Raw genomic sequence first — 14,775 nt, 5'->3', positions numbered from 1 at the left:
ACTTGGTGGCCCTCCTAAAAATGAATACTAGCATTGAAATGATCTGCACCCGATGCGGGTTTATTTCCTTTTGTTTTATAAGGGAAAGGAGGAGGGGTAGTGAGTTCCATCCTGGTTTCCCTATATATATGGCATTGTTTTATCTAAATTCAAAAAAAATACTTCGAACTCAGTCTAGATGTTGTATTTTTCCTAAGTGTTGATATCACTCTGTCCAATTCAAATTTTCTAAAAACAAAAAACAAAAAAACAAAGAGGAAGAAGAGCTTAACACATTACAAACTCTTAACCTTAATAATGTGTGTTCCTTGATATACATATGTGTGTGTGTGTGTGTGTATATATATATGTTGGCTCAAAAAAAAAAAAAAATAGGCTGTGGGTTCGCAGGCTTGAGCTAACGTCTAGCCAAGGTGTTACCTAAGCAAGTTCTCTTCATTTCAACAGCCACCTGCACTTTTTTAAATCTTGCTCCATAATGGGATACGTTTTCCGAGAGCACACTTCGAAAGAGGCCCATGAAGTGCATTGTGGGAATTGTAGTCCTGAGTTCGTTTCTTTTCTTCCCGGCCCTGGACTCACGGTCTGTTTCCGGGATGGTTGAACCCAGGATCTACCAATTAGCTGGGGCCATGTCGTGAGGCCGTGGTCCAACCGGGAAAGCCGGTGTGGGAATCTCGCAAAATGATTGGTCAATGCCTGACCTCGGGGGCGGGGCAATAAGGTGGGCGGGAAGACTGCGGGGATTGGGCACAGAGCCCGAGGCGGCGGGCGGGGATTGGCTCCGCACTAGGGCAGGGAGGCCTGGGAAGGGGCGGAGGAAGGAGACCAGAGCAGGAAGAGCAGCGGCGAGGCGGCGGCGGTGGCTGAGTCGGTGGTGGCAGAGGCGAAAGAGACAGCTCCAGGGGGTGGCAGCGGCCGCGAGAGCAGAATGCGGGTCCGAGTTGGGCTGACGCTGCTGCTCTGTGCGGTGCTGCTGGGCTCGGCCTCGGCGTCCTCGGGTCAGTATCCGCCCCCTCGGACTGGAGGCCGGGAGCCACCGCCCCCCCCCCCCCCCCCCGGCCTCCGTCCCGGGGCAGGGCCGTGGGGGCTCAAGCTGGAGACTCCACTCTCTCTGGTCACACCTCGCACTAGCCTGTCACTCGCTGTCATTCCTCGGGCTTTGGCTGGCCTGGGCTAGAGGGGGTGTTTAGGGAGCTAGAAAGGGGAGGAAGAGAAGGGGCGGTCACCCTGCCCACACCTCTCCTCACTTAAACTTTACGCGACTCCTCGCGAATGAGGAATTGACTCTGTGGGAATGAATCCCGACAGCTGGCTTAGATCCGCGATGACACCTGAGCCTTACTGGAACTTCCTCAACTCTCAAACAGATTATGTGCTTGGGATTTGTAAATTAAGTAATTGACACACCTGGGGTTATCACTGAGCAGAGCCAGGTCCATCAGAACCGGGATGTTGACAGTGGTTTGGTGGGTTGGCTTAGCACCTGAGGTGGCCCCTTGTCTCTTTGTCTATTTAAAAATGAAGACTTTTGATGTAACTATGTCCACTCTCTATCCCTTTTTAGGAAATATTCCCGAGAAAGTGGTGTTTATCTCTGTCACAGTGTTTCTGAGTTGCCCCATGTTTGTTTAATGTAACTTTGTGATTTTTTGAGAAAATCTTGGTCCCTATAAATTTAAAATGTATAGCAGCTGATTTTCATGTTTTTTTTTTTTTTTTAAAGATTTTATTTATTTATTTGAGACAGAGAGAATGAGAGAGAGAGAGCACATGAGAGGGGGGAGGGTCAGAGGGAGAAGCAGGCTCCCTGCCGAGCAGGGAGCCCGATGCGGGACTCGATCCAGGGTCTCCAGGATCATGACCTGAGCCGAAGGCAGTCGCTTAACCAACTGAGCCACCCAGGCGCCCTGATTTTCATGTTTTGTATAGATATATAAATTCATGTGCTTTTGAATTGATTTTCCAGTTAGCAGATTAATACTATGGTTCTGAAATGTATTTTTCTTTTTTAATAGTTCAATCTGCCTACATCAGAAAACTTTTATTTTGAAAGTGTTGATAAAGAGGCACTTAGTGTTTGTGAAGAAACAGTTAGTACAGTAAAGCTTTTGAATTTTAATCAGTTTAGTTAACAAGACAGCTGTTCTGTGGCTTTAAATTTTTTTGGAACAAGGCAGGGTATAAATGTCAACTCTCTCTTTTTTTTTTTTTCCCAACAGAAAATTTCCCAGATGGCTATTTGAATCCCCAAATTATCTGTCCTAGTTGTAAGTCAATGCCATAACGTCATTCTGTTTCTAAAATAAGAGGTCTAAACCTAAAATTCTATCCATATTGTGGTTTGAGATACCATTTCAAAAGCAACAAGCATATGCTAGTTACTTTACTGCCAACATCATGCTTTGAGGTCTGCCTTCCCCCTTTTTAGTAATGGTTTGCATTCATGACCAAATCTCCAAAACTCTACCTAACTCTTAAAGCACTGTTAGCCATTATTTGACCGAAGGAAGTATGAAATGAAACTGTTGAGTGTAATGGAGAGAGTACCTGATGGGCCATAGACCACATGCATCAGAATTCCTCTTAGGAGTTTGTTAAACATGCAGTTTTAGGTCTGGAACAGGTCGGGGCATCTGTAGTTCAGCAAGCTTCACAAGTAATTCTTCACACTAAAGTGTAAGAATGACTCGTTAAAGAACATAGTAAGTATCCCTCTGAATTCAATTTGCAGAATTGAAAGAAAATTAAAGCCCTACAAACATTTTCCTGTGTCTTCCGTTAACTAGATTTCATATACTTAAGAGCTTCAGGTCAGTGGAGGTGGTACTTGAAGAAGTCATTTAATCAACAGTTGGGATTCGTGGGATGTTATAATAGCGGATTACTAACACTGAAGTGTTAAATCTTCGGATTGTGTTGATGTAAGCAGAGGACTGGGTTCGAAAAATGTCTGCTCCGATTTCCATCGTAGCACCTGTGCCAAAGCATTTCTCTGGCAGAGGCAGAATCCATACTGAGCCAGAACTAAAACAGCAGGGATGTGCATGCTGATAGGTAATAAAGGCACTACTGCGCTCACGTGAAGTGCAATCCTAGTAAAACTCCTATGTGAGGTAAAGTTTTAGAAATTGAGTACATGGATTTTCAGTTGACTTTTTTTTAATTCATTAAATTGCTTATGTATACAGGAAGTCAGCCTCAGTATTAGTTTAAAGATTTGCTCCTATTTAAAAATCAAGTCTTGGGCCATAATTTTGCACTGACTTAAAGTTTGAATGTTAGTGGTTACCAAAGCAAGTTGCATATTTACCAGGTTCCATCAGCCAACAAAGGGAATCTTGATCCTATCACTGTTAGTAGCTATTATTTCATATCTTGTTTTAGAGGCATATAAAAATACAACACTTTTATTCAAAATGTTTTTCCTGTGAATAAATAAAGGAGGAGGTTAAAAAGATATTTCTCCATTTCCTCAATAATGAAAAATGCTGTAAGTTTTCTCACTTAGAAATACTTGTTTTCTTATTTTCAGCAGGAAGAGACAAACGGTTTGCTTTTTCTTTTTTCTTTATGCCAAACAGTGTTACAGAATCTTTTAAATTAGGTCCACTGCTAAGCATTTCAGGTAATAGTTCTATTATCAGATATTCAAAGAGTAAATTTCAGATTGTAGACGATGTTTAATTTCACTGTTCTTTTGTTCCTTAAAACATTATTATGAGTCAACAGGACAGATGGTATTATTCTCTTTTGACAAGTTGAGAAAGAGGAGGCTGACCTAGCTTGCTATATTGAACCATGTGTATAAAATTAATATGTAATGAAGCCAGGTGTTGAACTTAGCTCTCCAGCCCTCGATTTGGAGTAATTAAAAATCAGGAGTATTGTAGGATCTGCACAGATTCAGTGGTAAAGCAGAGAACAGGATGTCTGCTCTCTTTTCACCAAACTCTTAGGACTTTCTGTGTTTGAAGGTCTATCAGTCTGTTTAGTTTACATGACAAATCAGAAAATGAATTTGTGATGATTACTTTTCCCTGAAAGAATATCCCTGGTACTTTTTGCAGTTTGGTTGGCTGATATAATAAAAATGAAAGTTGGTCTTTTTCAGAGGAAAGTATACAATTACTAACGTAACGTAAACCATTATATTTTGGATGTCATACTGTTGAATGAGAAATCTATAACTTTTCATTGAATTCTTTTGCATTTTTTTCTTAATGTCCGTGTTCTGCTAAAAGCATTATTATTTTCTTTTTGTTTATGCATAAGTTCAGTGTCTTTATTACCTGACTACTACATATAGGTTATAAGCAACTTCTATAAGTGTTATGTGAATGGATATATCAGTGAAAGAGAAAATAGCTTATGCTTTAAGACTACCATCTGGAGTTGACTTTCCCAGTTTAGTAAATGAGAGAGAATTCTTTTATTTACCAGTAACCTTAGCATATATCCCTAGTTTGAAGAGAGGAGAGACAGAAGCATGATGCAATTCACGTGAAATAACCCTGATGTCACAGGTTTCCATTGTCTCTTGGAGTTCAGAAACACATTTTGCTGCTCGAATGTGTAATAGCTTGTAGTGTCTCAAATGTATATGTCTTCAAATTTATTTATAGATATCTGTGTTCTATACTTATTTGCTGCATATGTGACCTGTTGTGAGAAGGTACTAAATTTCATGATTTAGTGATTAGTGATTTAAGAGTTCTGGCTCATCTAAAGTTTGGGGATATACTATATACATAATTTACACATTTAACATCTGTTCTTGATATATTAACTAGTTAATATTTGTGATTATTTAAACACATCCACACATACAACTTTGATATGTAATAGAGATGAATTTTTTTTCCCTTTATCCAAAGGTTTGCTGAGAATGGAATTTGAACCGTATGTTAGAATTTGGGCTTTGGGTAAAACTTGTGAAGAAGTTAGCATGAAGGATGAGTGTTAATTAAGTGCCATCACTACCTAGATGCTAATGGGTACTGTGGGACTAATACATGCTGTACCCTTCTCTTCCTACCCATCAGAAATAAAACATATTTGGAAGGTAGTCTAAAAGTAGTAAATGTGAAACTAGCTATAGTTTAAGTGTTCTTTGAATTGACAGCACTTTTCTTATATAGCAAAACCTCACTAGTAGACTAGTTTTCTCAAATATTCAAAAGAAACAAATACTATGAAATAGTGTTGTATATTTTATACATAATGAGTTAGTTATACTTCTTAAAGTTAGCTCACTATTTTGATAATACAAACTCCAAAGCATGTTTTTGTTATGCTTGAAAGAGTTATAAGTTATGAATAATATTTAGGATGTAACCATATGAAGTAAAGATAAATGGCAACCATAACACCAAATTTTCTGGTAAAAAGCACAGGGTTTTATAGCATTTTGTCTTCTGATTAATTTCTCATATAGCTTATGAGCTTATAACTGAAGCTCACTCCTGTATAAAATCAGATCATTTTAAGAGTAAGAAGGAAACCGAGAGATCATCTAACAGTTGTTGTTGTTTCTAAACTGGCCAGGAATACAATGACCAAACATGTGTATGGACACTGTGTTCAATGTATTTGTGTAAGAACAGGAAAAAGAATAACAATTAGCCAGAACAGAAGTAATAGCAGAAAAACACAGAGTAATAGAAGGAAAATTAACATAATTGGACAAAGCCAAAGCAGCAGATAAGAATTTGGAAGAAAGGTGTAGCCAGGGGCTGGATTCATTGTTTATTTAATATGAGATACTGATTTCTTAATAAATCTCATGTGAGTAAGTACATGATGGTATGATGCTACTTTTTGCTTTTATCTGGTTAACTCTTCAGTAGAGTAGAACACAAATCCTAAATATCTTAGTCTGGCAACTCTACTGTCACATAATAATAATTGTTAGTGTCCATCTATAGTAGTCTCAGTGAACAGTAAAATGCTAATCAGCACTAAAATAAGCTCTGTAACTCCAGATTCTGAGCAGAGGAAAATAATAGGTGGAACCCTGAACCACAAAATCAGAGATTTATTTTTATAAGTTTAGTAACTCAGTAGTAGACTAAATACGAACAGAAGAATTGGATGGTATCTGAAGAATTGCCTGGTTTGGTGGTGGTGATGGTGGTGGTGGTAGTCGGTCTTCTCACCCGAATAACAGATGAAGCTAGTGCCTTCCCTGGAGAAAGAGGAAGAACTACCCCATCTACCCCCTTGTTTTCCTTTTACCTAATCTTTTCTGTACAGTTGTTGAATACAACCATTTTTTAGATAATTCTAGATATATTTATCAAGTGTCTGATTATTATTTGTTGTATTTATCAAGTGCTTTAACAATACCTGTGATTTCCAACAAGAAGGATGATGAAATTGTCTTAAAATTTCTTTACAGATGAAGAAGGCAGTCAAGATGAATCCTTAGATTCCAAGGTGTGTACTAAAATTTGCATTGGCCAGTATTTGATGCCCAATTTAAAAGCATGAATTATGTGTCTTAGAAAGGATATGAAATCTATCTTTTGAGCAACAGAATTGGATTAAGAAAAAAAAAAAAAAGAAAAACATAGCTGGTATCAATACACTAGTTCTTCTGGGGGGGAAATCACTGACCTGTAGGAGACAGAATAATAAATATTTTCATTCAGAGTGTTGGTTATTAGGTTTAATTTTAACTCGAATGTGCTGTGTGTGTAAGAGCCTGAAGGCAGTAACATTCTTACTGCCTAGTGAGAGATTGATTTTATTCCTTTTTTTAATTTTTAGTTTTTTTTAATTTTGAAGACGTAACCTCTGCCATTTGTTTCCACTTCTATCAATTTTTATAAATCTGTAGAGTTAATACATTTAAATTGTTTGGTTGAGTGAATAAGGCTGATGATGTATCCAAGGAGACCATTCAGTTATGATCTCTGATCTCTGGATTTGAGGGAATATAGATAAGAAACAGAAAGTTGTAGTACAGGGCTATCATAAGGGAAAGTATAAGCTATGTTGGGAGTTGTAAGGGACCCTAATCCAGGCTTCAGGAGTTAAGGAATGCTTCCTGGGGGAAATAACATCTAAGTTGAAATTGGAAGAAAGAGTCAGGTTAGGCAAGTGGTGAAGGCATGTGATGAACACATACCAGACTTTAGAGAGATGAGCCAAGTATGGCACATTCACAGCTGAAGGAGATATATCTGGATTAGTAAAAGTAATGGTCAAATTGGGTGGGAGACAGTCCTGATACTTTTTGAAAACTAAAAATATTTTATATTTTCAGACTTCTTTGCCATCAGATGAGTCGGTAAAGGACCACAACACAGCAGGCAGAGTAGTTGCTGGTCAGATATTTCTTGATTCCGAAGAATCAGAATTAGAATCACCAGTTCAAGAAGAGGAAGACAGCCTCAGGAGCCAAGAAGGGGAAAGTGTTGCAGAAGAGATCAGCTTTCTAGAATCTCCGAATCCAGAAAACAAGGACTATGAAGAACCAACGAAAGTACGGAAACAAGGTAGTCTGGACATTTTCCTTGCTTTTGCCTAATTTAGGAAGGAGACAACTGAAATTTTAAACAAATGTAGAAAGATGCAGAAGTCTGGTTTTATTGACTGTGAACCACATATAATGTGTAGAGTGTAATAGTTTATGATTTTCTAGATTTTTATATATCAGAGTTATTCACAACAGTTTTGACCCAAGTTACATAAGCTGAATTTGATAATCAAAATTGCATTTGTATTATATTAATATCCTAACATCCTCTTTTTGTACTCCAGTATGTAATTATGTCCCCAAGTGGTACACAAAATGGAAACTCAAGAAAGATTATCTAATATGCTGCTCTGGTTATTTTCAGAATTGTGTTAGGATTTTTACTACAATAACCTTCCCAATCACCCTAGGAAATTGATGTAGGTGTTTATCTAACTGAAGCTTACATAAACTTTGATCCCCTTCTAACTTTTACCTTCTTGACACCCTCTGTTTTTAAATTTAAAACTTGCTCTTTCTCACACTTAGAGTGTGCTAAATAGCTATCTTTGTAAGAATTAATTATTAATCCACTCCGCCCTGTCCCACCAACCTTCTGTTATTTTGTTTATTATTTCAAAGATCACTACGATACCCACTTATTACTCTGTTACTAGCCACTTTTGGAAATTGATCCAGATTTTACCTTTCAAAAATATAATCTTTTTTCAAAATTAGAATTTTTTTTATTACAAATATCCATACCCATGAATAGAAAAACCATGTCTAAAAAAATTAAAAGTACCTTAATCCCATCAGCTAGACAACACAGCTGTTAACATGATGGAGAAAATTCTTTTCAGGCTCTTCTCTAAATGTATAGTTTTAAGAAGACTAAATTGGGTCAAAATGTATATGCTATTTTACAGCCTGCGTTTCGTGCTTAACAGTTTGTCTTGAACATTTTCCCCTATCATTTAGTATTCTTTTACAATTTTATGGCTATAAAAAAATTTTACAGGTAGGAGCACCTGGCTGGCTAATTCGGAGGAGCATGCGACTCTTGATCTTGGGGTCATGAGTCCAAGCCCCACGGTGGACATAGAGATTACTTAAGTAAATAAAACTTTAAAAATTTACATGTAAATATACCATAAATTAGAAATAGATTGTTTACAATTTTTTTTACAAAATTTTTTTTTTTTTTGCTGAGAGATCATTTTAGATGTATCCTTGTGCACATCTATGAAAATTTTCTGAGAATTAGTTTTTTAAAGTAAAATTGCTGGACTGAATGTAAAATTTTAAAAGACATTTGATCCCATACTGTTAAATTGTTCTTCAGAAAAGTAATTCTGCTTACTTCCTTTGAAACGACTCCTTTTCCTGCACCTCAGCCAAGTATGTATTACCATTTTTAAATTTTTGCCAAATATTATAGTTTAATTCGTTCTTTTTTATTTTTTTATAAGGGAGACTTCAAAATATGCACAAAAGTGGAGGGTGTAATGACCCCCTTGCCCATCACCCAGGGTCAGCGGCCATCCACACTCTTACTCTTGCTGCATCTCTGCCACCCCATACGAATCTACTCTTTTCTTTCTTAGAGTATTTATAGCAAATTCCATGTTATTTCACCTGTGTATGTATCTCTAAAAATACGGCTTTTTTCCCCCAACAAAATCACAGTGGTATTTTAACACCCACAAAATTAACGATTATTCTTTAATCACCCAATCCCCAGTCTCTCTGCAGTTTTCCCTGTTGGTTCAGATATCTTTTTAGAACTGATTTGTTTGAGTTAGTATCCACACTAAGATCTTAGGTTTTTCTTAATCTATAACAGTTCTCTATCCCTTGTTTTTTATTTCATTTTATTTGGTAAAGAAATAATGTCCTTTGTGCTATCCAGTTTCCCACATGTACATCTGACTGATCATATCTTTGTAATGTCATTGAACTTGTTCCACCATCTGCTGTCTAGTCTGTAAACTGGAAGTTAACTCTAGAGGCTGAGTAGATTTAGCTCTGGTTTTTCATTGAGATTATCTCATAGAGTACTGTGTACTTCCTATTACATTACATCCGGAGGCATGTAGAGTATCTGTTTGTCCCACTTCTAGTAATTGATCAGTGAAGCTGGGTGGTGTCAGTCTGATCCAGCCATTCAGAAGTTCCTCACTGACCTTTCACCTAGAGATTGTGACAACCGTTTTGCTTGTTGTCTGGACCCATTATTTCAGTAGGAATTGCAAAGTGATGGCTTTCTAATGTATAATTTCTCCTGCATTTGTTACCTGGGATTATTTTATAAAGAAAAACTTTCCCTCGTCAACTAATTCGTTACCCTGAAACACAGTCCTTACAAGCAGGATAGATGCTTGGTTCTTTCCCTTGAAATATTTTCAAATAATTTGGTGCTCTAGCAACCTCCAAAGGAGGCCAGTAAGTACATTTTTGTTTGTTTGTTTCTGTTTGCTTTGCTTCTGAGCATCATTCCAGATCCATGGGTTTCACATATGTTTGCTTCACGCAATTGCAGTCCTTCTTTTTCATTGCTCACGTTATCCCATTTTTGCATACCGAGAGTCCCTTTAAGTCCATTCTTTTGGACTAATCATAGGTGACTTTTTTTTGTCTCTTTTTTTTTAATGGTTTTTTTTTTTTTTGATGTAGTGTTCTATGATTCATTGTTTGCGTATAACACCCAGTGCTCCATTCAATACGTGACATCTTTAATACCCATCACCAGGCTAACCCATACCCCCACCCCCCTCCCCTCTAGAACCCTCAGTTTGTTTCTCAGAGTCCACAGTCTCTCATGGTTTGTCTCCCTCTCCGATTTCTTCCCCCCCCTTCATTTTTCCCTTCCTACTATCTTCTTTTTTTTTTTTTTAACATATAATGTATTATTTGTTTCAGAGGTACAGGTCTGTGATCCATCAGTCTTACACAATTCACAGCGCTCACCATAGCACATACCCTCCCCAATGTCTATCACCCAGCCACCCCATCCCTCCCAGCCCCCACCACTCCAGCAACCCTCAGTTTGTTTCCTGAGATTAAGAATTACTCATATCAGTGAGAGCATATGATACATGTTTTTCTCTGATTGACTTATTTCGCTTAGCATAATATCGTAGGTGACTTTTAAACTTGTTTCTTTTTAGGCAAGATGGGATGTCTTAAATTCATCTTACAAATTTCCTAACCCAGAAATGAATCAGCCATTTCTCAAAAAAAAAAACCAAAAAACCCAAATTCCTTTTAGTGGGAAATTGCATTTAGACACTACAATCTAGGCACCAGGGACATGCATTGCAACTGACTTGTCAGTACTGGTCACTCTTTTTGGTGAATACGGTTAGGAAATGTATCATTCATCCTGGTTCTTCCAGTTCGAATTAAATATTGTGAGAAAACCCAGTAGGTCAGATTGACAAATTGTGAACTCAGAAGACTCAGAGATCTTACCCAGTACCAAACTTGACTAATATCTTCAGAGATATAATTATCACAAGACACAGGTAAAATGTCAAAAGTCCGTGACTGCCAGGGCTACTGCCAGGTCCTGCTTACGTCAGTTAGGATGCACCCTGGCCCATATTACATATGAGGCCTCTAAATGATGCATATGGAATGTCACTTCCATGAAAGGGAGCTATTTCCATTACGAATTATCTCTCCAGTTTATTCCCTGATAATTGTATAGCTTGTGTGATATTTTCTAGGAAGTCATTCCTCATAAATACATACATCCCAGGTTTATGTACGGTGAGCAGTCTAGACACACCACATCCATCCTGCTAAAGCGTTCTCCATAGGTAAGGAGAACCCCCCTGGGAGTAAATACCTTTAGATGTTTGTGAGGAGGTCTTTGATCAGCATGTTTCTAACATGATTTGATCATGTCACCTCTGTTTATGTATAACATAAGTTACATATGCATGGCTTTAAGTTTGTGCAGTCCCAACTACATTAGAATTGGGTACTATGACAGTTACTTCTAGACTTGCTTCCTTTATTGGCCTCTCATCCATATCTCTGCCATATTGATCTTCCTAAAACCCAGATTTGATCCATAACTCCCCTATTTACAGCCCTTCATTATCTCCCTATTTGCCTGTGAGATGAAGCACAAACTCCTTAGCATGATTCCCAAAGCCTTCCGTGTGCGGCATGCCTGCTGGCCTCTGTGACTTCATCTCCCGCAGCTCTGCCCAAGACCCTCTTACAGCTATTATCAGACTCTTCACCAATCTTCAAATACACCATGCAGTTTATGCCTCTAGGTCTTTGTACAAGTTCTTCCTGCTGTTTGGAATACCTTCCTCAGCCCTTTGCCCAAGGTTATCATATTTCTACTCATCCTTAAAGATGAACATAAGTTTCTCCTTTCTGAAGCAGATCTGAACCACCCAAGGGCAGTTGAAGAGTCTCATGTCTTTAAGAACTTCCTGCTTGGTGTCCCTGCTTTCCCCCTTTCCCCCCTTATGGCAGTTCTCTTAGCAGCAGCCAGACCAGTGTTCCTTCCTGTTCAGAGCCTCCAGTGGCTTCCTGTCACATTCAGAATAAAATCTAAACAAGGCCTTACATGATCAAGTGCTTCCTGTCTCTCTGATATCTTCTGCCACTTCCCTTCACTCACATGACTCCAGCCACACTTGCCTTCTTGCTGTTTGTTGACTGTTTCACACTTATTTCCAACTGTGTCTGGGATCCCCAGGACCACACCTGCAGCTCGATGATTCTCCATGAGACTCGCAGGACTGAGCATATAGTCATATTTAGGGCTATGATTTATTACGGCAAAAGAACACAAAGCAAAATCAATAAAGAGAAAGATACATGGGTGAAGTCTGGGGAAAACTGGATGCAAGCTTCCAAAGTTCCTCTCTCTGGGGAGTCACACAGAACATATTTAATTTCCCCAGTAACAAGTTGTGACAACACATGTGACATGCTATCTACCAGGGAAATCGATTAGAGACCTAATACCTGGAGTCATTGTAGGGGACTGGTCATGTAGGCAGTCTGTGCCTAGCACATACCAAAATTGCAGACTTGCTCTAGGAAAGCAGGTGTTGACCATAAACCATATTGTTTGTACAGTTGGGATGAGTCACTCATAACAGGGTAGTGGGAACCCTTCCAAAATCTTAAGTTCCCAGACACCAGCCAAGGGCTAACCTAATAAGCCTTTTCAAGGACAGAAGTTTAAGCCTGCTATGTGAACTCTTCTCTGCACAGTCTACCCCTTTGGTCATTGGCCATCTTGTCTTTATGGCAAAGTTACTCTCAGTAAGACCCGGACAATAGAATGAGACCAATCTGCAGTATTGATTTCAGTTTTGCCCTTATGAGTCCTGCACTTAGCCAGTTAACAAGTCCCATTAATCATAAAGGCCAGATGGCTTCCTCCTTAAATATCTATATTAACCTTTTTTACCTAGCCTTAAGCCATCAGTTCAGGCCCAGCACAACAGGCCAGTAAGTTGAAGCTGAGGCGGTGTTGTGATAGGGTGCACATACAGAACTATAGTCCCAGAGGGCACGTGTGGTAACCCTGGAAACAAAGAGTTTACCGTCATTGGGGCGACCCAAGCAAGACATAGGTTAAGCAGGATGATGTGGCCTCCTGCCATGGGCATCTTGTCCTAGGGTTTCCAATCCAAGTAATTTAGTTCAGTTTTTAGTGTCAGAGGGACTGCCAGTCAGTTCCAAACAGTTTTGTTGTCTGTGTGACACCAGTTCATCCACCTCATGAGTGTGGACAACATCTGGAGGTTTTCTGCATGGCAAGTGCAGGGGCTGGGCCACCTCCTGCTGCCTCATAGTCAGCCCTGTCTGGTATGAGCACAGGCTCCGCAGTCTGAATGCAGAGCACTCTCAACAGCTCAGAAAGGTGCATGGAGAGTTTTCCTTCAGGAAGGGGAAGAAGCTTCCAGAAGTAGTTTCAAAAAACACCATCATTTCTTCTCCCCTCACTCGTGTCTCTCCAGATGCGGGGGTTTCAGTTTATTTTCCTTGGTTGTTACAAAATCAGTATTTACATTCAGTAATCATAATTTTTTATTTTCTCAGTCATCCCCTACTCTCATCCAGACCTTTTGCTTGGAGGGGTTCTGTATAAGAGAGGCAAAACATCTTCACAGATAAGCATTTTTATACAGCTGAACCAGAAAAACATCATGTTCAAAAATTGGTCAGGACAAAAGTCCTGAATTTTCAAAAAATTTCAAAATGGGTTTACGTCACCTCCCACCTCTTCCACCCTGATCACTTATCCAGTAAGCGGCCTAGAAAAGATCAGCCCCCTCGGAGGACAGCTGCATTGAATAATCAGATTGCACTAAGGCGTGTGCATAAGAGAGAGAGAGAGGTGAGGGAAGCAGTCAGGTAATCAGTCCCTTGTTGGAGATGGCATCTTATCAGGAGAGCCAGGCACAAGTTAAGACCTGCTCCACAGGGGCTGGAAGTCCCTCTGTCACTTGACCTGTCAGGAGCAAATAGAGGATCACAGTCCCTGTGATGTATCCTCTCCCAAAGGACAGCTTCGGACAATAGTCACAAGTTAAGAATGTGGTCAGTCTCTGTATCAGAAATACACAGCCAGTCAGCAGCTTGATTTCAGGTGGTCCCATCAGAGAACAAGCCCTTTCCTATGAACATTTGTCTGTGACCCAGACAATCCAGCCAGGCATTCACGATTTTCCTCACAGTATGGGGCCCCACAGAGAGGTGGCCTGATGTGCAGAGGCCACGGCGTCTGAGTTCTGTTTATTGAGCCTATGGCTGCTCTCGGTTAGGTCCAGCTCATACCGAGGCTGGAAGCCTGTCCCAGGTAGCATCAGGTTTTAGCTTCGAATCAAGTTCAAGCAAATAGGATCTGTGAATTCAGTAATTTAAAGAAGCCAGAGGCTTTTTTTTCAGCAGCAAAGGTGCTGCAGGGCCAGAAACTCCAAGTAGCATGCAAGGCCGTGCCATACCTTTTGTCTTGTCAGTCTTGGGCTCGCACTACCGTACACAAGCTTTCTCTTTCTGTCTGTCTGTCTCTCTCTCTTCCTCCCTCCCTACACACACATATGCACGCACGTGCACATACACACAGGCATGCACATCAGGCTGTAAGGTCAGACCTCTACCTTCAGAAGCACTCACTAGACAACTAAAACCTACTCTTTAGAGCTTCAAAAGTGTGTTTCCACCTGTAGATCACCTTTTTCTTATTGTCTGCCTTTTTACAGAGACCCCACTAAGCAAACATCCATATTTTCTATAGCAAAACCCAGGAATTACAGAGACTTGTTCTG

The 14,775-nt window shown here is 39.5% G+C and overlaps 1 protein-coding gene across 1 annotated transcript in view; it reads left to right on the top strand.

The window, feature by feature from the left end:
- The first annotated feature begins 822 nt into the window (after positions 1-822).
- The window catches only part of SEL1L (SEL1L adaptor subunit of ERAD E3 ubiquitin ligase), a 53,619-nt gene continuing 39,666 nt past the window's right edge, over positions 823-14,775 (top strand). Inside the window, exons 1-3 of the mRNA XM_032405709.1 lie at positions 823-1,001; positions 6,401-6,438; positions 7,271-7,502. Coding sequence (XP_032261600.1) covers positions 932-1,001; positions 6,401-6,438; positions 7,271-7,502 — 340 coding nt within the window. The 5' untranslated portion in view covers positions 823-931. The remainder of the gene's footprint in view (positions 1,002-6,400; positions 6,439-7,270; positions 7,503-14,775) is intronic.

This window comes from Phoca vitulina, unplaced genomic scaffold (assembly GCF_004348235.1).
Source record: "Phoca vitulina isolate PV1807 unplaced genomic scaffold, GSC_HSeal_1.0 scaffold7, whole genome shotgun sequence".
NCBI classification, from domain to species: Eukaryota; Metazoa; Chordata; class Mammalia; order Carnivora; family Phocidae; genus Phoca; species Phoca vitulina.
Note: the sequence above shows the minus strand (reverse complement) of the source record. Positions and strands in the feature narration are given on the sequence as shown.